Here is a 22,579-nt window from a genome sequence, read left to right as displayed (position 1 = left end):
CAAGTGGAGAAAGAAGTGAGGCCGCTCCCGCACACAGGTGTGTAAGGGAAAGCAGCTCCCCACTTACAGGGCATGGTGCTTATCACTTGCATCTGCTTCCAATCAGCTTGGACAGAAGCCATAAAAGTGTTTAAAAGCTGCCTTTATGGCTGAGAGAAGGGAAAGAGGTTGTGGGGAGCCGTGCAGGAGCAGTCGAATTGGAGGGAATGCTGCCCTCTTCTTTATTTCATCTAGGTATGTGTGATGGACCCAAAGCGTCTGCTTGCTCGCTAACGATGCACGCTTTACATCCCCCTTAACCCGATCAGGCTGAGAAATGCTGGACTAGGCTTGCACGGAGACAGCAGAGCCTCTTTTACTTGGAGTAATTGCTTTCCTTCGCTCCTCTCCTCCTCCTTCCCTGGGTCAGGGCTGCGCGCATTAGGCTGGCTTTCATTGTTAGCATCAATGTGTTGTCTAGCTGCTGGGTAAATACATCAAGCGGCTCATGCCCAGCATGCAGTTCACTTCTTTCCTCTCTGCCGAGGCTGCTTTTCAATTACGCTTTGGTCTGGGGGTAGAACAGATTTCCTGCGGTGTTGAAGCTGGGCAGATTCTTTGCTGAATTGGGGCTTGATAAATATGTATTCTGTCTCGTGCATGAGGATGGAGAGAAACAGCCCTGCGAACTGCTCGAGGAACGCAGCATTTAACTTACAGAAATTAAGTGTTTTTAAGCAGATGCCACCCAGCAGATAGACCTAGAAACATAGCCTTTTATCACCATTTTTATGAGATTTGTTTTCCCAGTGCAGTGATATCTGGGTGACCAGAACAACCCGTTGCATTCATTTGACCACAACTGATAGCACAAAACAGATTCCTGCTGTATGGTGCTACATGAAGACAGTCAGCAATGACACACTGCCAAGCAAATGTTTGACAAAGGAAAGTCGGGTTCTGCACCTTTCTCTGCATGATGCTGGGTCTGTCCTCGCTGCTTGCTGTTCCTGTCCCTTTCCCAGCTGCTTTGAGCATTTAATTTCCCCTCCCAGCTCAGGCTGGCCTATTGGCACAGGGGTGGTGGCACAGGGCAATGCCTCAAAAGGGCGCAGGGTGTCACTGCAAAGGGTTTTGCCTGCAGCAGGTTATTTCTGCCTGTGCACAGGCTGTGTAGGCAGGGTGTGGGCATACCACATCTGGCCGGTCTGGAGCACAGAGAAATAGTTGGAGATGGCACTTTTTTGCACAGCTCCAGTTCCTAGGTATATTGAAGGGGTGGCACAGGTACCGTGGTGTCGTCCCCCCCACCCTGTCCCATCCCCAGGGGCTGCGGCTGTTCCCATTTTGTGGTATCCATCTGGTGGCTCCCAGCCACCTGAATGTTTTGGTATGCAACTTGTAGAGTCAGGAAGTTTGGCCACACCTGCAGACGCATCTGTCCAAAACCTGCCGAGGAAAATGAACCACTTTAAAGTCAATCCAGCCATATGGAATGAGATTCATTCAAACAATTCGGAGCGCATTTACATCAGGTGTTTACACTGGGATAGCCGGCTTGACTTTAAGCAGGATTAGGCGATTGGAGGAGCGCAGCGCGTTTCCTTCTCTGAAGGGCCCTCAGTTTGATGCTGTTGCAGGGTGGATTAGAGCCGAGCAGAGCGTCAGAGGCTGCCGAGCACAGCGTGCTGCTGCTCGCCACGCACCGAGCTCAGGGAACGGATGCCGCAGGCAAGCGGGCTGGTGAGACACAATGCGAAGCATAACCCGCCAGGCAGCCAAGAGGAACCCCGTTTCTTTCTGCCACCTGATCGCATTTTGCGTGAAGTTGGGATTTATCTCAGCGGCGCTTCCAGCGTAAGCAGCAAATTCCTCTCGGAAGAAATTTTCCGTCAGAAAGAAAAAGATTTGTCGGAAGAAACGCAGATGCACGCTGGTTGATTCATGCAGTGAGAGTGTCTCGGTGGTGGGGGGTGGCTGTGACATGTGTGAACGAGCCCTTCGGCATCCCCAGCTCCGCTCTCCTGGTGCACAGATGCTGTGTGCGAGTTATTCTCCGACTGGAGCTGCAGTAATCTGTAGCCTATACCCAGTGTGGGACAGGTAATGGGATGCAGCCCTTGCAGCGACACGTCTCTTGGCTGTACATCAGTTGTCCACATGGGTCCCCAGGGCTGCTGGTACCTCCTGTGTGTGGAACGACTGCATCACAGCCCATTTTCCTATGCAGCTTTGGAAATATTTACTGACGCTGTCTGGGAACTGCCTCACCCTAGTTCTGATATTTTTGGGGCCCTGCTGAATGGATGGCACAGTGCTGGGTTCTGGAAGAGCCTTAGACACGAACTAAAATCCACACCCCTCCAGTGCTGCTTTCCCTTTCTTTGGGCAGCTCAACAGTTGCTCCAATATAGCGCCTGGTTTCACTTTGCCTGTCTGCACATGCACGCCTACCAGCTTGGGGCCATTTTAAAGCATGCTTAGCAGTACTCTCACCCCAGTGTGAACAGACAAAAGGCATGAGCCAGCTCTGATGTCAGGCAGCGTGTGACACTGGCTCTCACCTACCAGATGGTTACGTTACTTGGTGGCCACAAGCATTTGCTGATGCTGAGCAATCTGGGGCAGGACAGGAGCTTGCATGCCTGAGAGGAGCAGCTGCCTGCTGGAGCCCAGGTTACGCAGCGCATGCCACTGCTGTGAGCCATGGCCCCATTTATTTGTTCCTCGATGTCTGAGAGTGCTATTTTAGCAGTAATTTAATTCCAGGCCTCCAGGGAGGCCACTTCTGTCCACCTCCCTCCTTCCCAAGTCCCCTCCGGGGATGCCTTTACTTCATCTCCTGCCCTGGAGACCACAACCCTTTGCTGTGCCAGGCTCAGTCCCACTGAGAGCAAACACTGCTGCATAGGAAGTGATATTGGTGGTGGTTTTTTTTTTAAGTGGCACTGGTCTTTCTTCCTTTCCACTGGTATTGAACTGTAGTGGCAAAGAGCACTCTAACCGAAGACAATGTCTCGGGTGAGATGTCTAACTCAGGTCCCAACTGCTCAGCAGTCATTAAACATCTCAAGGAAGACGTTCCAGGAACGGGGATGTTAACCTTGTGGTCTTGGACCAATTCCAGCTCGTTTAATTACAGTCTTCATATCTGAAATTTGCTCTGCACTTTTGACCGGTTATGGGATTATTTTTTTCCCATCTCCTCTAAGCTGTTGAGCAGCCTTGCTAAGAGCTGTCACACTCCCCACGTGAGCCAAAGCAATAAGCAATTATGGCTGTTCCCTCTCTCAAGATTTTCAAATTTATTGCATTTTCTGGTTACTTAACAATTTGGGATTCTGCATAGTGTCACTGGCTTGCCTATGCAGAAAAGTTTTACCTTTTCAATCTGGATATCCTAAACAGTAGAGTATACATGATCCACAGATGTGGTGGTGTTGCAAAGAACATGATCTTTATTAAGTAGGTAATATAAATAACTTCAGGAAAAATAAAAAAATAAAAGGTAATTTTAATTAGTACAGTAATGTAAGCTAAACAACCCCCATACACACACATACCCTTTACACTGAAGAACTGTGTGTGTATAAAACCTACTTTTTAAACTCCCACCTCGGTGTACCAGGGATGTTTTCCCCTTGGCAGACAGTTCAGGGGATTACGGTCGTGTTGGAATTAAATCCCCGTGTAGTTGTATAATGGTTAGGGGTGATGCCGGGTGGTCTCACCAGGTGTAAGCCAGCCTGAAGCGTGGCAGCCCTGCTTCTCTGTGGGGCCCCAGGGCCACACCAGGCGGGGAAGGCCAGGGGGGACCTCTGTAGGATACAGGGGGCTACAAAATGAACTTGGGCAGCCCCTTGGGGTGCTGCTTCAACGCGTGGAGCCCACTGTTGTGGGCTTTTCCCTCTTATCCTCTCCAGGGGGAAGAAATAGTGGGATGAGCCACCTGAGGGGGGGGTCTGAGCCCCTTTGGGGGTGTCTGGGCCACCTTGGAGAAGGACTGAGCCCCCTTGGGGGGTGTGTGAGCCACCTGAGGGGGTGTCTGAGCCCCTTTGGGGGTGCCTGGGCCACTTTGGAGGGGGACTGAGCTGCCTGAGGGGGTGTCTGGGCCACCTTGGAGGGGGACTGAGCCACCTTGGGGAGTATCTGAGTCACCTGAGGGGGTGTCTGAGTCTCTTTGGGGGTGTCTGGGCCACCTTGGAGTGGGACTGAGCTGGGGGTGTCTGAGCCCCTTTGGGGATGTCTGGACCACCTTGCAGGGGGACTGAGCCGCCTGAGGGGTGATCTTATCCCCCTTGAGGGGCGGCTGAGCCACTTTGGGGGTGCTCTGCGCCCTCGCACCCTCCACCCCCCAGCCCCTAAAAGCGGTCCGCGGGCCACCTGCCCCGCCTAACGGCGCTTCGAGGCCCTCTCCCCGGAGCAGCAGCAGCACCCGAGGCCGGGCAGCGATCGCTCCGCAGCCCTGCAGGCGGCGCTGCGAGCCCCCACCACCTCCGGACCTCCACTTAAAGCGCTGCCTGGGCCGGGCCCTGCCCGGCGGAGCTGGCGGGGAGGCGGCAGGCAGGGGGAAGAAGAAGGCAGCGGGGCTCGGCTCCTGCTCCGCCCCGCTTCTCCTCCCCTCCCGACCGCCCCGCCGGCTCCGCCCCGGAGGCCGGCACGCTGGCTCGCTCGGTGCCTGGGAACATGGCCGAAGTCGGGGAGGACAGCAGCGGGGCGCGGGCTCTGCTGGCGCTGCGCTCGGCGCCCTGCAGCCCCGCCGCGGCGCCCCCTCCCGGGCCGCCGCCGCCCCCGGCCGGGCCGCCCGGTGCTGCTGCTGCTGCCTCCTCCGCTGCTGCTGCTGCTTCCTCCTCCTCCTCCTCCTCTTCTTCTTCCACCACCACCACCACCTCTTCCACCGCCGCCTCCAACTCCGGGCCGGTGCTGGCTCGGCTGCAGGGCCGCGAGTTCGAGTTCCTCATGCGGCAGCCGGCCGTCACCATCGGGCGCAACTCGTCGCAGGGCTCGGTGGACGTCAACATGGGGCACTCCAGCTTCATCTCGCGGCGGCACCTGCAGCTCAGCTTCCAGGAGCCGCACTTCTACCTGCGCTGCCTCGGCAAGAACGGCGTCTTCGTGGACGGAGCCTTCCAGCGCCGAGGCGGCCCGGCCCTGCTGCTCCCGCCGCAGTGAGTGGGGCTGGGCCGGGGGCGGCGCCCCCCTGCGGGAAGCCCGAGGGGGAGAAGGGGGGAAGGGGTCGGGTTTTGGGGGGGTGAACCCCCCGCTGGAGGGTCCTGAGGGGGTCCCGCTGGGGAAAGGGGGTCGGGGGGTGGTGAAAAGGGTGGCCTGTGGTTGAGGTGGGGGTCTCGCTGCCCGCTGGGGGGCTGCTGTTGAAGGAGGTGGGGTTACAGAGTCACAGAATCACAGAATTTCTAGGTTGGAAGAGACCTCAAGATCATCGAGTCCAACCTCTGACCTAACCCTAACAGTCCCCACTAAACCATATCCCTAAGCTCTACATCTAAACGTCTTTTAAAGACCTCCAGGGATGGTGACTCCACCACTTCCCTGGGCAGCCTGTTCCAATGTCTAACAACCCTTTTGGTAAAGAAGTTCTTCCTAAGATCCAACCTAAAACTCCCCTGAAAGGGTTGGGGGCCGGCCACAGGTTGTGAGGGGGTGGTGAGGGACCCCTGGTGTCAAAAAGGCCTCAGTGGGTGAGGGGTGTGCTCAGGGTGCCCCATGGGGGGCACAGGGTGGTGGTGGGGGATGTCCACCCGGTGAAGAGCCAGCTAGCAGGGCGTTAGTTCCTGCTGTGGCTCTGCAAGGGGTGTCCTCGCCTTCCTGGGCATCTGCAAGTGTAAAGGGGAACGTGCATCAGGCCTGGATCACTCAGAAGAACCACGTTTGGGGACGAAGCATGACCCCGTTGTTGTAGGGTGCCTCTCAGCCAGCTGTCCCCGTGGTGGTTCTGCCTGCCACCAGGCTCACGTTCAACCGGTGGCCCTTAAGGGTCTCCCAGAAGATAAACGAGAAAGGCTCTTACCAGTGGGCCGAAACTCGCTACGCCCAGGGTTTGTCTTCCCTGGAAAAGTTCTAGTGGAAAAAGTTGGAAAACCACTTCGTCTGAGTGCTTATTTTAGGGTTGGCAAGTTGCGTGTTGTTCTTCGTGTCTCTACGGGGCAACAGAGAAACAGGGAGTGGTGTCCCATCCCGTGGGGATGGTGGCCAAGGGTGGTGCTGCCCACCGGGACCCCCGCAGAGCAGCTACCTCGGGTACCTTCCTCTTACAGAGAAGGCTGCAGGAGTGGCTTTGGTGCTAGCAGCGGGGCAGCTGTTGTCTGTGTTATGTTTTAGATAAGCTTTCTTGTTTGGGGAAAGCGCAGAAAGAAGGATGAGGTCGACGCCGATCTATTTCTTCCTCCGAAAACGCTGTTTACGGTTGCTGAGCACTGTCCAACTACTGCAGCGCTTCACCCCGGAGGTGGCAGCGTGGCGGCGGTGGGTGATGTAATTCCTGCGTGCATCTCTTCAGGTCCCGCTGGGCAGGCTGTGTCTGCTGTGATCCCCGAGAGAACCCCCCCTCAAGGGCAGGGAGCGATATTTCTCTGCCTCTCGGTGCTTGTGTAAAACATCCGTTTTCAGCTGGCAGCATTTGGCTTTGGTACTGCTCACCTCCAGCACAAGGGTCCCGGAGTTATCCCTCTCTCGCCAGCCTGTTGCTCAGGGGAGGGTTTTTTAATTACTCATTTCCTCTGCAGGCTGCTTCATTTTGTACTTAGTAATTTAGTTATAACTCCCTAGCTGCTCGCTCTCCGAGGCGTTTTGGTTTGTAACGTGTTTCATTTTCTAAAAGAGATGTCCTTTAGTGTCTGTTTAATTAATCTTGCTTTGTAAAACAAGACCACCCAAAGCCCAGGGCAGTTCTGGTGTTTTGCTCCCTCTGGTCCTGGGTTTGTTTGTGCAAGCTCTCTTCTCCCTGTCGCTCTGTTTCTTCGTTTGGTTAATCATAAGCATTGTGCTCGAAAACTCTCTCAGGCAGCAAATTGGTTGCTTATTCCCCCCACTTCCATTTGCTCACGACTTCTGGTGTGGGAATGGCAATTTTCCTTCTTCATCAGTTCAAAGGGAGGAGTTCAACGTGCAGTTAGGAACACTGTTCGGTAAGCCATCCTCTTTGCTTGGTCACTGTTTGAGCTACATAAATAAACGCCATGCTCCTCCCTTTCTGAGTTCTGGAGTAGGAAAATGTTTTGCATCAATCTAAAGGAATTTGCCCCCTTGCTTCTAGCAGGTAAACAACTCCTTTTCTTTTCCTGGCAGGGCAAGGGTTTTTGTAATCAAGACCAGGGGAAAAAAAAAATCCTATCAAATCTTATAATACACAGCTTCTATTGAGGTTTAAACCTATTCTCCTGTTCACTGCTATCCCAGACAACTCCCTCCCAGTCCCACCCTTGCTCCCCCCACAAACACACCCCCACCACATAAGCAAAACAAAGCGCTGGTCGCTGCCATTTCTTCTCTGCGGAGAAGTCTGTATGCCTGTTGCTAGCCAACTAATATTGTCAAAGACAGGAGGAATAAAAATGAAGATAGGTCTGAGTACACAGACTTTACAACTCAAACGACACTTTTTTCTGAGTATCATTTTCTGGTAACATTACAGTCCTGTTTGGTACAGCCACATCATCTCCATCTGCCACTAAAATGTACAGTTTATATTAAATTTTAGGAATTAGTGGCTGCTCCACACAGTGATTTAGATGGAAGCCCCTTGTGATATGGGGAATGCTTGCTGGTAAACTTCGAAGAACTGCTTGTGTGAATAGCTGTCCCCTTTCTTTTTTTCCCCCTTCTAGTAAAGGATAGCAAAAAATATACAAAGTCCAATTTCTTCTCTAGGAGTACAGTCATTGCTTTGATATTACAAGCAAAGGAGATGATTGTGGGTCATGAGATCATGAATGGAAGCAGAGGATTCCATGGAAAAAATGTCTTTCAGATGTAATTCATACTATAAAAAAATAAATCCTGGACTTGCACATTCTGTTTCTGAGGTTTCTTCCCGTTTCACTCGCTCTACATAAACATTCCTGTGTTGTCAGCCCTCTCCTGAGTCCAGAAGTAATTCCTAAAATTTACAGAAGATTTTGCAGGGAGGAGTAGGGAGGGGAAGAAAGAGGAAGAGTTCGGAGATGTTTCTTTCTGAAGACTCTCAGCACCTCCTAAAACAATAGACCCGTTCAAAATTGAGGGCCTTGGAAAAGTTTCGTATCACTTCCTCCATCCCCTCGGTGTGTACGTGTAATAATCCGCTGTGAGCAGGATTTCACTGCCGGGCAGGAGTGTCGTGTTGCACAGCTGTGTTGTTACGGACGATTATATTTCACAGATGTGATGACATAACTGTGAAGTGTAATTAAACAGTAACGACCAACAAGAAGGGCATTTCCTAGAGGTTAATGACAGATAGAAACAAAGTGGGTAGGAGAGCGGAGGGCCGGCAGTCCGGCCAAAGCCCCCTTAATCTGTTTAATTAACATGAGTGTCGCACTACAGCAGGCATTACAAATAAATCAAGATGAAATCATGGAAGTACTTACATTGAGCATAAGTGCTTTAACGAAAATTAAGGATCGCTAGAAACTCCGTTTAGCTATGCTAGTGGAGGCTGGAAATCCGTAGAGAAATGTTGCTGAGTTTTATATTTAAAAAAAAAAAATCAAGGCTGTTGGTTAGGGTAAGCACTGGATTTTTAAACTGTTGATACAAGCAAAAACTTGAGATACAGCTGGAATCACTGGCTGGAGTAATTTTTCCTGCTGAGGACGATAATATTGTCAAAAAATAGGAGGGGAAAAAATAAAGATGGGTCTTGGTACACAGACTTTATGATTCAAACTATAATTTTTCTCTGAATGTTATTTAATGGTAACACTACAGTCCTGTTTGGTACAGCTTCAAATCTACCGTGCAATCAGGTGTTTGCAGGATCAGGGCGACATTGGATTATTAAATTTTTCTTTGCAATCTTCAGAATGACTCAATTTTTAAAAGAAGTGACAGTAACAAGTTAGAGACTTCCAATAACTAAAATAAGCGTTTTCCGCCCTTAGAAGCGAAGGAACTGAAACAGAAGTTGAAAGTTTAAGCTTGCTAACCTGAATTTTAAGCAGCTATGGGTCAGGTTTTCAAATGCTCCGAAGTACAAAAGTCCTATTGACTAAAAACTGCAAATGTTGATCGAGCGTAGCCCGATAATGGCACTTGAGCTTTCTGAACTGGGAGCTCAATAGATTGGAAAATGGTGCTTGTCTGCGAGCATTTCATGGGATATTTGCTTATTGCTTTTGTGCCCGTTCTGTAGCTTTGCAGTAGAGCTGTTAATGGAGCTGAAAGTTGGTGTTTTTCAGTGTAAGCTGATATTTTCAGCGTGAGACTTATAAGCGTAAAAAAAGTTTTAAAACCCGAAGTTCTTACAGCATTTTGGAAGGGGTGAATGGAGTATTTTTTTTACTTTTTTTTTTTAGTTGGAGAGTAAATATGTGGATGTGTAAAATTAAACCGTGGAGTTAAAAATAAAATCTATTATGTGTACGAGCCCCATTATAAATTGAAAACTTGCTCTGCATGCGAAGAGCATGCTGCTTTATTTATAATGGCATTTTGCTAGGCACTTAATAAACTTGACAAAAATAAACAGCGCAATGCTCCGAGCAGCTATCGGGGTGCTGAGCCCACAAAATGCTGTGGGCAGCGGCGGTGTCGCTGCCTTTGGGGTCTGGGAACCCAAAACTGAGAGCTGGATCCAGCAGTCTTCCCATTCCCTAAGGGAGACGGGGCAGGCTGTTAGCCAGGAACCCGAGGCTCCGTTTCAAGTAAAAATTGACCCGCTCTTGAAAAATGGAGATGTGCACGGCGTGTCAGTGTTTTGATGACCTCACTAACCACTCGGCCTCCATTCTTGTGGTTAGGACGATGCCATCACGGTGGGTGCGAGTGTGGGTATCCTTACAGCTCGGAGGGAACTGCGAGCCCTGCGTACGCGTGCTAAGGAAGTGCTTTGACCACAGAACCACGACTGCAGAGCTGCTCGTTGCTGAAATGCTGCGTGTGTCTGTTGACTCTGTTAACTCCTCGTGCAGTTTTAGCCCTTAAAGATTGCGTAATCGGCATTTACAACAGTTTTTTTCCTTTGTTCGAAATGCATCGCTCGCTTTGCTACAGCTAGTGGATGGTGGTTTTGCTCTTGCTAGAAATTCTTTCAAGCTTTGCTGTCTTAGTTCTTTATCTGACGTTTCTCCTGCTCTGATTTCAAAGACCGAACAGGTTTTTTTTGTTGCGCAGCGAGGCTGTGATAAAGGGCTGCTTCATTTTAATTACGGAATTTATGTCGAGTAATAATTCCTAGCTACGCGCCTCAATTTGTCATGGGTTACATTAAATGTTTAAGGCGAGTTTCTCATTAAGTGAGACTGGTGCTCGATCTGTTGATTCAAAAATAGCTGTGCTGGAAGTCAGGCTGCGAATGTAAACTAATGCCATGCAAAACTCGGTGTCTGCTCTCTTAGGGATTCCTTTCAACCAAGCTGGGTTCAGTTTAGCTGATGTGTTGATGATGAAAAGATTAATGTAACCAGAACACGCCGCGCTTGTCCTGTGCATTCTTGTGCAGATCTCAGCTGTAAAGGCTGAGGCTGTAACGTGGGTTCAAGTTGTGCTGGTGTAACTTCTCTGTTCACAAACTCTCAACCCTGACATGAACGCTCAGCTGACTCGGGGATGCTTCCAGTTGCTGTCTGTGTACAGAAGTCTAGGGGATGAATGAGTGTGAGAGGTTTTGCTCTTACAAACACAGGAATAAAAATCATGAGACCTTCAGTAATTCGCATCTTAGTTATTTTGGTGCCAGTTGCGTGAGCATCCCCGCTGCAGGGTTCCTGTTTTGACTTCAGGCAACAGATCAGAAGAACCTTTTTTTTTTTTTTTTTTTTTTTTTTTTTTAATTTCAGAAAATGGGACTCAGCCTTCCACCGACGAACTGAAAGTGTAGATGAGGACCAGCCTGAAGTGGTTGTTTTCTTTGTAAGCAAGCTCCTAGTAACTGCGCTCCGATAGCCATTTGGCGTCCGAGCTGCTGTGTGTGATGCCAAATGCTCTTGCTCGGTGTTGCAGTTTCCTGGAGGAGTAGATGTGGCAACAGGATGTTGGTAAAGAACAGGAAACTACTTGAATTTACTACTCATGAGACACAAATAAACTCTTATTGCTGGCCCACGTGTAGTCCTTGGTGTCTGCCATCGACCCGAGGTTCTGCAGCCACTGGAGGCTGGAGCTGGGCGAGCTGCGGTGTGCTTTGGGGGAGCAAGGACACAGGCTGCTTGGTGCCTGGTAAGGGATTTGGTGCCTGGTAAGGGATTTGGTGCCTGTCTGAGATCTGACAGTTACCTCCAGCTGCTTTTGCTCCAAGCATCAACCCCTGAAGGGTTTCCTAAGGCTGCAGAATTACAGCTGGGCTATCCTACTTCTGGATTCCTGCTTAAAAGGGGAGCAGCACCAAACAAACAAGAAAGAAAGCTAAATATGCTTTCCAGAGTTTATTAAGTGGTTAAGGCCTTTGTCATCTGACAATTTTATATGTCTGGGACAGGTGATAAATGCTCTAAGAGCTGGTTCAGTGCTTTCTGGCTGGTTAGCTTGGGTGACTTTTAAATGTTGGTTTAAAACATTTGAAACAGAAGCGACTGGCAGGCCCCGATGTAGCAGACTGAAAAATACGGGGAGCTGGAGGTGTGGGGAATTACAGGTTCGTTTTGTGGCCGGGATCTGAAGGAATCGGTAAGGTGACGAGGTTCAAGCAGTTCTTCTGTCTCCTGAATGCGTGGGCTATGACAGACACCTTAACGTACTTCCAGGTTATTTGGTTAATTGACTAATTGTGAGTACAAATGATTTTATGGTCTTGATGCATTTGTTCACCTCAGTGCCTAGTCCCATATTAATCACTGAATAGCTTTTTTTTGAGTATTTTCAAGTTTCCCCACTCCAGCTGACTGCAGGCTGCCTGCAATTAGGCAGAGCACTGATCTCCTGCTTAGGTAAATGAGTGAAGATTTCTTTGCAGCAGTATATTCTTTGTTTTCGTAATACAGATGCAGTTTTACTGTCTGTTCACTCTTGTCCATAAATGTTTTTTGCGAGTGATTTACGTCTTCGGTTCCTTCAGAACAGCTCAATAAAATGCATGCGTGCATTACTTTTGCATGGCACTTAATTTTTATGAAATACATATTTTATTGGACATTTAAGGGTCTTAATGGCCTAATTAATACTCTGTATCCACTTCTGGCTTGTGTGTTTTGCTCTTCATTAGGCTGCTGTGCCTTTTCTCTCATCCTGATACATTTCTTATCATAAAAATTTCAAGCAGTCTTTGGAGAGCACTCTGTCAGAAGCCTGTTCTTTGAATATTCAGCAACTCTCGGGAAGATGTGATTGATAGTCCCTTCCCTCCCTTACCCACTCTATTTTTAGTGATTCGAAAAGGAGTTTAATTTCTCGGGCTGTCGTTTGCTGGGTGTGCATGCACGCTCCGATTTGTGTCGGTGTTTTTCTCCCGCCTTTCAGCGCAGCAGCTCAGCAATTTGCCTCTTGTTTGATGACACCTTGACAGTTACCGAGAAATAAGGCAGAAGTGAATTGGGAATTCCACCTTAGCCGAGGGAGCAAAGCTGAACGGTCTTCGGTTCTGTTAATAGACGCTGCGTGATTAGTAGAGGAGGGTGAGTGGAAGGAAACTTCGAGCACGTTTTTATCACTTAGCCTGCGTTCAGGGCTGTCGAGCAGAAGAGCCTGCGACTCTCCACGTGCACCTACAGCACACTCCATCCTCTGGGGTGGATCAGGGAGACACAAAACCCGTGGCATAAGCAGAGTGGAAGAAGCATCCCTCCCCTTCCCTGAAACGCGATGTTACAGCCATGCCCCTTTTTTTCTGCTTCGTGCCACTTTAAAGAGAGCCTTGGGAAGGCTTCCCACACAAACTGTTTTAATCTTCTGTCTCCCTTAAGGCCACGGACGGAAGCCACCAGCATTTTGGCTAAGCAAGACTGGACTCCCTGCAGAGCCAGTTTGTGCACTTGCTAAAGGATTTGTTCTTGAGCAACTGAAGGCCTTTCCTCTCTCCAGGGCACAAGAACTCTGGACTCTTGAAACACTCACAATCCTGATGCTGTGGGAGGAGAAAAGAACCGGACACAGAAAGCAAATTTTGTTTCCACCTGATGGGTAGGCCAGAAGTGGTTTTGCATTTCGTACTCAGTTTGAGTGCAGTCCAAACCAGCGAGGGCAGGCTCTCGGTGTCGGAGATGTGCCAACTGCTGTTTACTTATTGATCTTTTTTTTTTTTCTTTTTTTTTAATTGTTTCATGACTTGCGTAAGGTGGCATATCTTGGCTTGGCTGCCAGCCCATCATGTGTAAAGGGGTGTTGACTGTCAACAAGCCTGGCAATTGGGTGGCTTTGCCTCCTTCTGTCTTGGCCGTTTGGCTGTACAATTATTATCTCGGTTCTTCCACCACGTCTCCCTTAGACACTGGCTAATGAGACAAGCCGTAATGAAACTGTTTTGTGCCCTGGTTAAGACCTGCGAAGGAAGACAAAGACTGACACATGCTTTGTGGCTGATGCCTTTATTTATGGAGTATTAAGGCGAGCACTGATGTTTTCTTCAGGCACAGGAGGTCTTAGGAGAATATTCCTGATGTGCACTGGTTCAGTAAACGCGTTGCTAGCACGGTTATTTTTTGTGTGTGTGTGTGTTTTGTGTAAACAAGGCGTAAGCAAACTGGCTGCTAGAAATCGGTGCAGTCACATAGTTCAGACTTACACGTGGTCTGTTTACAACCGAGTGGCCCAGATCAGCGCTCTGCTGCAAACTGAGCCTCAAATGAACTCGGGAGACAAATTTTTTTGATGAACGGCGATACTAAATCTGAGGTCTCTGGGTGACATGTGGGTGCATCCTCCTTTCCACGTGATTCGGTTTCTTCTCGCTTTCATCTTGCTTTGTGCTTCACCAGAAAGCATTACAAGTGTGAGAATTGACAAAATTGTAGCAGAAAGGGGCTAGAGTCCTCTTCCTCAAAAAGCTGGTATTACAAACTGTGAAGTTTGTGTGAAGCTTCCAGGTAAGATACATGCACCAAAGTAAAATGTTTCCCTAGCTCTGTATACTATAAGGAGGCAGGGGTGTAGTTGAATATGCTGGTAATAGGACAAGTGAACTCTTTAAAATGTCCTGCTTTAAGGTAATGAAACCATTGTGGAGGCAGCATACAAGTGTCCTGTCTTTTTGCACAAGTCTGTCACTTCAGTAGGTTAAATTCTTTTCAAGGAAGAAACTCCTCAGTACAGTCATACATGCTGTCAGGATTTAGGATACATGAACAGTTTTGGGATTATTTTTTGCTGTTTGCCATCTTAGCCGTGTCCTGCTACGTGGTCTTTCCCAAGCCAGTCTCCAGTATGCCTTTGCCTTAAAACAAACCACAGTAGGATGAATTTCTTTTCTGCTTCTTTAGTAGGAAGGCTTTGTCTCACCAAGCTGTGCCTGGGATCCTCTTCTAACCTTCATTTCCAATGTCAGTATTTCGGAGGCTGCAGGTGGGTGTCACTTTGTAGACATATGTGTGAGGGATGCTCTCTGATGCCCCAAATGCTTATTTGGCTCCGAGTCCAAAAGATGCCAGCTTTTAAAACATCTAAATTACCCTCGGAGCAGCCTTTAACACTAATCCTGGCTTCCTCTACTGGGCATTGAATGGGTTGTGAAATGTCTTCGGAGGGAGCAGAACGGACTTGAGTGAACATTTTGCAAAGTCTGAGTCCATATGGATCGTTTTTTATAATGTACATAAATAGTACATTAGCTCCTTCCAAATCACTTTCTAAATGAACTGAACCAGCCTCAAAGGAAAATACATCATAGTCATGCTCTGTGTGTTAGAGCCCTCTTCGAGAGTCTGACTGCATGCAAAGGTTAGCAACATCCCACACACAAGTTTTTTCTGGCATATGGATGTGGGAATTAAGATCTTTTCCTGAGCTTTACTGAGGTTACTTTGTTTTGCACAGCCTTCGCTAATGTGTTTATAGGTAGGTCTTAGCTTTGGAAATACGTCTCCTAGGTGGCTGCTGAGACCTTTCAAGGAGACCAGCTGGCTCCTTGAAAGCCAGCCCTAGGATGATGAATGGCCCATTAGAAGGAAGTTGATGGCATTGCAAATGAGATTTACATGAGAATCAAACTGCTCGAGTGCGTCCAGCAGAGATGCTGAAACAAGTGCCCCTCTCCGGGATGGTTATTGAGAGATTTTTATGAACTGATCTTTTCAAATGGGGAGTTTCTCCTCCTTCTCCGGGATATAAAAATACTCAAAAACCTGTAGTAATAAGGGAAGGGTCTTCCCAGGAAGCTGGAAAGGGGCATGAAAAGGGGGATAGGACACATGCTGCGTGCTGTGCGTGGCCAGATTTCTGTGGTGGAAGGGGCAGGAGCTGTGGCAAGCTGGAAATTCCCCAGCAGTTGAGCAAAGCTTGAAAAATCTTGGTGTTGAGTTCGGTATGGAAATGAATAACCAGCACGGCTTGTCGAGGCCAGCGCTGGCACTGCCACTCGTTCCATGCTGTCACTACGTATTTAATTCTCGGTGCACTGCTTAATTTCTTATTGAAAACAGAACTCTTTGTAGGAGCTGTTACGGGGAAGTTCCCCAGAGCGTGGGTGCAGGTGGGGCTTTTTTTGGCACTGAGGTAGGTGTTAATTGTGGTTTATGATTGAGGGAGAAACGTACTTAGCCGAACGGTTCTGCCAAGATGAGCAAAGAGGGAAAATAGTTAATATTGACCTTTTTAATTTTAACCGAGGTCGGTGTGAGCGGCAGAGGCTTGGAAAGCTGCTCAGAACGGCTCTCAAGTTTCGCAGAAGCAGGGAAGAAATGAGAGGTGCTGGTCGTGGCCAGGCTGTGCTGAGTCACCCCTTGTGGTCTGCGCTGCGGTGCAGTTGAAGCCAGGCTCCTGCTCTTATCTTGAGGGCTGTCTTGGAGGGGGGAAAAACTCAGCCCGTGATGAATGAATGGGGAATGGGCAGTCCTTTCTGCGCAGAAACTCCCTGCAGGCAGGCGTGTGTGTGTGTTAGAGAACTGGTGCTCGCCGTTGCTGCAACACCTCCGAAAAGAAACCAGGTGCTCGGTGCTGCCCCAATTTTGTGCTCGGGGGTGCCAAAGCAGCTGGGTGCAATGTGTTAGTGCTCCTCAGCCTGAGAGCTGTGGTTTGCCCATACGTCCCCAGGACTGGGGTGGTACCAGGACCTGCAAATTCCTGCAGGAATGGCTCTGAGACCTCGGTGAACGCTGAGCCAAACGTGCTCATGATCCAAGGCTTGTTGTAGGGTCTGCCATTAAGTCTGAAGGCGCAGGGCTTGCCACTGACTCGTGGAGGATGAGGGTGGTGGTAGCAGAACATGGACAGAGCCATTTGTGCACTTGAATTTACTTTGTAGAGCAGCAAGTTAGTGTGGGGAAGGGTGGAATAACCTCGTTTGCTGTCGTGGTGTGTATTGGTTTTTCTTTTTGTTGCATAAAGCCTTGGCTGCTCTCAGGCACACGGTTGAGAATATTTGTTTTCACAGTGTGGTGTTTTTTTTTTGTTTTTGTTTTTGTTTTTTTTGCTTCTGTTATGTTTTTCTGCCAATTTGACCTGTTTTTTAATTTTATTTAGTGGTTATCTGATAGGGTTGGGATTTTATTTTTGATTTGGATTTTTTTCCCCATTTGAGGAATCACACCAGGCTCTAAAATGGATCAATTTTAAAAGTGAACACTAGGACAAGATATTTATTGCTGATGCTGTCGGAGAGAAACCCCTATAAAGTGAATTTCTGTGTCCTAAGGATGCCCCAAACTTCACTAAGTGCCATGCCAATGAAAAGACCTCCGAGGCTTTGCAGAAATCCTGTCTTAAGGCAGATGTCCGCTCTTCAGAGTCAAAGCAGGAGTGACAAGCGTGGTGTTGATTCTTCTGAGCTGGACCCTGGTTTAGCAGGACGGGAGCCACGGCTTCCACATGGCCATCAGAAGAGGCCAATATTGACTCGAAGGTATTCAGAAATATTTGAACTAGAGCTGTGCAGCCCCTCAAAGTGGTGCAGTTAAAATCTCAGGAGAGGTTCTGCAAATCCCGAGCACTTCTTGTTCCCTAAAGCAAGGTGCAATTCCTGCCCCGTGCTGCTGTCGCCGGCGCTAGCACGTGCAGTGAGCAGGAGGAGAGGAGTTAATTTTAGCTTGATTGGCAACACAGAAGGGAACCAAGCTGACTGCGCTGGAGATGGCAGTGGGATGAGATCAACGAGGGGAGTTTATTTTCATGCATCTAAGTGGGTGTTCTAAGCAATTTCATTATTTTTCTTAAGGGAACTGAGGCTGTTAACGCATTTAATCCTTGAAATGCTCCTGTGGTAGCAGTCCTGCATGCCTAGCGTTGTTGCACAAGGCTGGCTGAGATAACACCAGGTGCGTGTCCCATTCCTCTGCAGGTCCCAGGCTCTGCGCCCTGCTGCCTGGCTCCTCCGCAGCGTCTCGGGACTGGGCTCCCCGCTTTGCTCCTACTCCCCTTTGTTTATGTTCTGGAGCCCGTTCCGAGCTGTTTATGATTAAACATTGCTCAAACAGCCAGGTTAAGATTTATTGACATAAAGGAGGCTGGGAGGAGGGAGCGGCTGGCTGGACATCTGCGTCTATTTCCAGCCGCGGGCGATGTTATTGGAATCGCACACGTGTCTGAGGCCGCGGCGTATCAGACAGGCTTCTGTTCAAAGGCACGGTGGCGAGGGACTGATCCCTGCCGGCACAGCACGGCGTGCTGAGAGCTCAGCTAGGGCCGTGTGCTCCTTCCTCTTGAGCTCGGGGCGCGGAAATCACCCCGCTGCTCTCGAGAAGGGGGCCAGGAGCTTTCTCGAGGTGACGAGAGAGATCCGGCTTTCAAACATGCCAATGGGGTGAAGGCCGAGCTGGGCACGAACCCTTTAAGAGGCAGTGCTGGTGTACAGGTGGCAAGGAGGTTGAAAAAGGAAGGCTGGTAGGCGAGCACTCTTTTTAGGAAAATAAATGAAAATAGAGAAACATCAGAGCTAGAAAGGGGTAGGTTCGTAAGAAGCCATCCATCTTTTCTGAGCTAAAGCAGCGTTTCCTAGCCTCTCTGTTACGTGCAAACAGTGGGGTTAAATGGCTGTTTAGCTTTTGAGGAACGCTGTATGTAGCATGTTGGAGTTTTGTTCTTTTTTTATTAAAAAAAAAAAAAAAAAAAAAAAAAAAAGATTGATAACTTTCAGGCTTTAAGCTTAAAAAAAAAAATTAAAAAAAAAAGGTAATACAGTAAGAAATGTAATAGACTGCTCAGCCCAGCGTGGAAAGGGACTTTTGCAGTTATGAGACTGGATGATGAAAGAGAGAGGTGCCCCTCCAATATTGCACATAATTTACATTTTCTCTGAAGATCAGATATTTAGTGTTTGGTAAAGAAATTGCTGAGATACGATCTAGACCTCTACAGGCTAAAATACCTGATTACGGCAGCAGTGGGCACACAGGGGCCCGTGCGTGTTGCACGGAGCTTCTTACCTATGGTTATTTTTATGTATACAACCACACACACAACAAAACAACATAATGGGTGTGCTGTGTGTTGCAGATCATATCAGCCATCTGCAGCGTTGATAGCGAAACTTTCTGGGGCCGGCAGCCAGCCTTGTTTAAACAGAGGCATCGCCTGCACCTCGTGCCAGCCCACTTCTTCGGTGGCGAGCTTTCGCACCAGGTTCTGAGGTTTCATCAGGCTGCTCTTTCTGACACTTAAACCAGCTCCTTATTGCCAGCCTTCAAAATAAACAGCAGCTTTACGGTTAATTTTAGACCTGAAAGGCAGTCACCTAGATGCTGTCCGCAGGTAACTGTTTGCACACCAACACAGAGGTTGTTTTCTCCCCTGCCTTTGTACCGAGAGGCCCGGTAAAGGAGAGAGGTTCGAATTGACACGCGGGGCGGTGGTGGGTTGAGCCGTGGCTTCCCATCTGACACACACAGGAAAAAAGTGCACTGTATCTTAGCAGTTTGCTCAGAAACACCGAGTTGTTTACAGTAAGGAGAACCGAGGGGAACAGAGCAGCCTCTGTAGCTGCTAGAAGCGGGGCTGGAGCTCACCTTCAGAGACCTTACAAATAATACAAATAAAACCCTCCAATCCCCGTGGCTGTTGATGCTGCAGATTAATTGAGATGGATGTAAAATCACAGCCGAGTTAGACCTTTAAAATGCTGCAGGCTGGCCGTGCTCCGTGCCATCCTCCCTGTGTGGCACCGAGCTGCAGCTTGCTGGTTTCTAAAGGAATGGGAGTGCTTGGGAGGGGAAGAGGAATTCGTCTTCTGATAGCGAGTCCTGTGCCCGGCGCTCCTCGTTTGGAGTGAATGGCATATTTTGAAGCTGACTCCAATGTTTTGAAACGCGAAACTGACTGAGGTACAATTATAGCATCACCTCTTTGTTTCTCCGTTCCTCGCGGACAGGCATCAAGTAACTTCCATCTTTTATTGACGTACCTATTTAACAAGGTTGGCTTGGTGGTGGGCTCTAGCAGAGTCACTGACCCAAGCACCAAAAATAATCTGCCTTAATGGTATTTGTTAAAAAAAGCCTGCTACGGATATTCTTTTGACTACAGCAGGGCTTGATTTCTGACATCATCCTGCATGTTTATAATCAGCCTGGAGATATTTGTCAGACCCAAGTTTGGATTAATTTTAACATAAGTGTTTGTAGATTTTTTTAAATTATTTTATTTTTTTATGTATAGATGAATTCAGATCCAGTCAGGTGTGGATTAACCCAGTCAGATGCTCCACTGTGTTCAGAAACAAGTGGTAATTATGTTTTTTTCAAGGATATCTTTCAGCTTTTTTTTTTTGCAGGCATAAAGAAACACAACGAGCTGACTTAGAGTGGCTTCTGGAGAAGTTTCAGGAAGGTTATTTTTCAGAAACTGCAGATTCTTGTCCCTTTGCACTCTAGTAGCTTTCTGGAGCAGCTCCTGGTAGATTTTTTTTTTTTCAGTATTGGACCGAGCAGCTCTGCTGTAAGACCTGTCCAGCAGTGCTGGGGATATAGGATCTGGACAGGACCCATCCATAACGTGGGCAGGGTGGTGACTCCAGGGGGAACCTCCTCCCGCTCCTGCTGGCTCTCCACCACCTCCTTGAAACACCCTTTTCAGCAATTTTGATGATATTCTTCCTTGCTCTTCTACGAGATTCTGTTTTCATACTCACAGAATTTATTCCCTGACCTTGCTGTGGTATTTCATTACACAGAAAAAAAAAAAAAAAAAGGCAACTGCAATATCTTGTGTTTTGTTTTGTTTTGTTTTTTTCCCTTTCCTGTACTGTGCTTTATTCTTGAAAGGGGAGGATGTTGAAGTAAAGCTGTGCCTGACATCTCAAATAATTTTCAAAGAATAAAATCAGAACGTCATTAAAGAGCTGTGAGGGATGTACAAATAAAAATACAGCCCTTGGTTCTTCGCTATTAATTCTCCAGTGTGGAAGAACCTAGCACGTTCTCGCTTGAAAAATTAACTGCCATTGTTCCTGGCGGTGTTGTTGCTCGTTTTATCAGTTTGCTCTCTGACAGCAATTAAAAGGTTTGCTAGAGAGCCTATCAGAAATTGTAGGGAAGCTGTGTAGAATAAAATGATTGTTTTTTAAGTCGCCCAGCATGGTGTTTCAGTGCAAACCCTCCTGAAGGTTTTGCTTTCAACATCTAGTCGTCAGAGCCTCAAAAAGAAAAAAAAAAAAAAAAAAAAAAGCAGCCTATTTTCTGTGTGCTCTTAAGGAAGATATATGTGAACCAGAACAGCATTTTGATGTTCATGGGGTTGGGCTTCTGGTATCTCTTTTCCTTTTTAGCCTTCCTGATCTGCCTGGGGGTGTTTACCCTTTCCCCCTCCGCCACCTGCCTGGCTCCGTTTCCCTGGGATGGGCAGCAGCCACCTGGGATGTCTGCAGCGGCCGGAGAGGGCTGAAAATTGAAAAAAAAAATTCTGTTCGTGTCCTTCTGCGTGCGTGGTGCTGGCCAGGAGGGGAATCCCAGAGTTTGCCCAAACTTTCCTGTGAACGTGACTTTCTTCAGAGGGGCTCGCTGAAGGTTTCAAAATGAGCCTGCGTGGGGAAGCGTTTCTTGGTGCGTTTGCGAGCCTTGATGAAACGACATAAAGGGAAGCCCAGTGCAACTGAGCTCAATAGAAACAGTCATTATAGCTAATTTACTTGGTGCTTTTAAGAGGCATAGCTATTCATAAGTTGTGGTTTTGCCTGATGCTGCTGGTAGTATTTGTTTTAAATAGATACACTTGCCCGCACACGCTCTTTGCCCATTTGAAATCTTGTCTGGCTGTGTTGGAAACCTCATTTTAGACATGGCAATATGCAGTGTTAGGCAAATCCCGGTGTAACCTGTGGTGCCTTCTCATTAAGGAAAAAAATCCCTTAACCCGTGTACGGTGCCAAGCAAGCGGTAGCGTGAAGTCCAAGGAAAAGGTCACGTCTGTGACCAAGTGGCAGTTTTATTTTATTCTGTTTTTTTCTGACGTGCTGTCCTTGTTCAGCCATTTAATGTGCTTGCTTCCCTCAAGGACAATGGGTGAATAAATTCTGGAAGCGTGAAGATGCTGAAAAGCACGTGTTGTGCATTGTGTGAAGCCCCTTCGAGCTGACAAAACCCACTCCTGGAGCCCTGACCTTGCTGCCTTGCGAGAATTGCTGTGGGTACGGGACATGGGAAGGCTTGTTGGGATGCAGAAAACACTTCCCGGCTCTGTTCATGCCGCTGGTGTCTTGCCCCAGCTGGTTGACTTTGGGTTTGGAATAATTAAGCTGAATTTAAAATAAAATCGACTTTTCAGTTTCAGGAACTTTTGAAAATTTCCAGCCTGAAAGCATCGGCGTGGTAGCTGATGGGACGTACCTGATAGAGAGCGGAGCTTCTCTCAAAATGAATGAGCTGCATTTCGTCCTCTGAGAGGAGAAGGCGCTGTTTGGATCATGTGATGCTCAAATCTGAGTCTGTGGTTACGTACTCTGTTTTTTAATTATCTGCCAGAAATCTGCAGCACTGCTGCTGGTACCTCCTTCCTCCCCTCGAGTCTCGTCCCCTCCGCCTCCTTCGTGTCGGTGCTGCCACGTGGAGGGCAAGGCCAGGGGGCTGCTCTGCCTGGCAGCTCCCTCCAAAAAAAAGAGAATGAATGTCAGCTCCACAGGTATTTGGAAGGACAGAAAATCCTTCCAGTAATGCAGAGCTATAGGCTAGTTGCTGCTAGTGCCACTGGACTGGGCGTGAGGAATGCTCACTGCTTCCCGGTGAGTTTGCCTTTACTAAACACCGTTTGGTGCTAGTTCTGGGGCAGACAGGACAGCCAGGAGGCAGCTAATGCAGGGACCAGGACAGTGAGGTTGAGTTATATATCTGCTGTCACAGGGCAATGGAAGTGGTTGCTGGCATTATTCTGGAAAAAA

At 48.4% G+C, this 22,579-nt stretch overlaps 1 protein-coding gene across 1 annotated transcript in view; it reads left to right on the top strand.

The window, feature by feature from the left end:
• Positions 1 to 4,407: 4,407 nt before the first annotated feature.
• FOXK1 (forkhead box K1) overlaps positions 4,408 to 22,579 on the top strand; it is a 55,550-nt gene continuing 37,378 nt past the window's right edge. The window contains exon 1 of the mRNA XM_084536271.1: positions 4,408 to 5,147. Within this exon, the coding sequence (XP_084392397.1) occupies positions 4,666 to 5,147 (482 nt within the window). The 5' untranslated portion in view covers positions 4,408 to 4,665. The remainder of the gene's footprint in view (positions 5,148 to 22,579) is intronic.

Source organism: Aythya ferina, assembly GCF_964211825.1.
Source record: "Aythya ferina genome assembly, chromosome: 15".
NCBI lineage: Eukaryota > Metazoa > Chordata > Aves > Anseriformes > Anatidae > Aythya > Aythya ferina.
The sequence above is the reverse complement of the archived record's forward strand: the minus strand, read 5'-3'. Positions and strand labels throughout refer to the sequence as shown.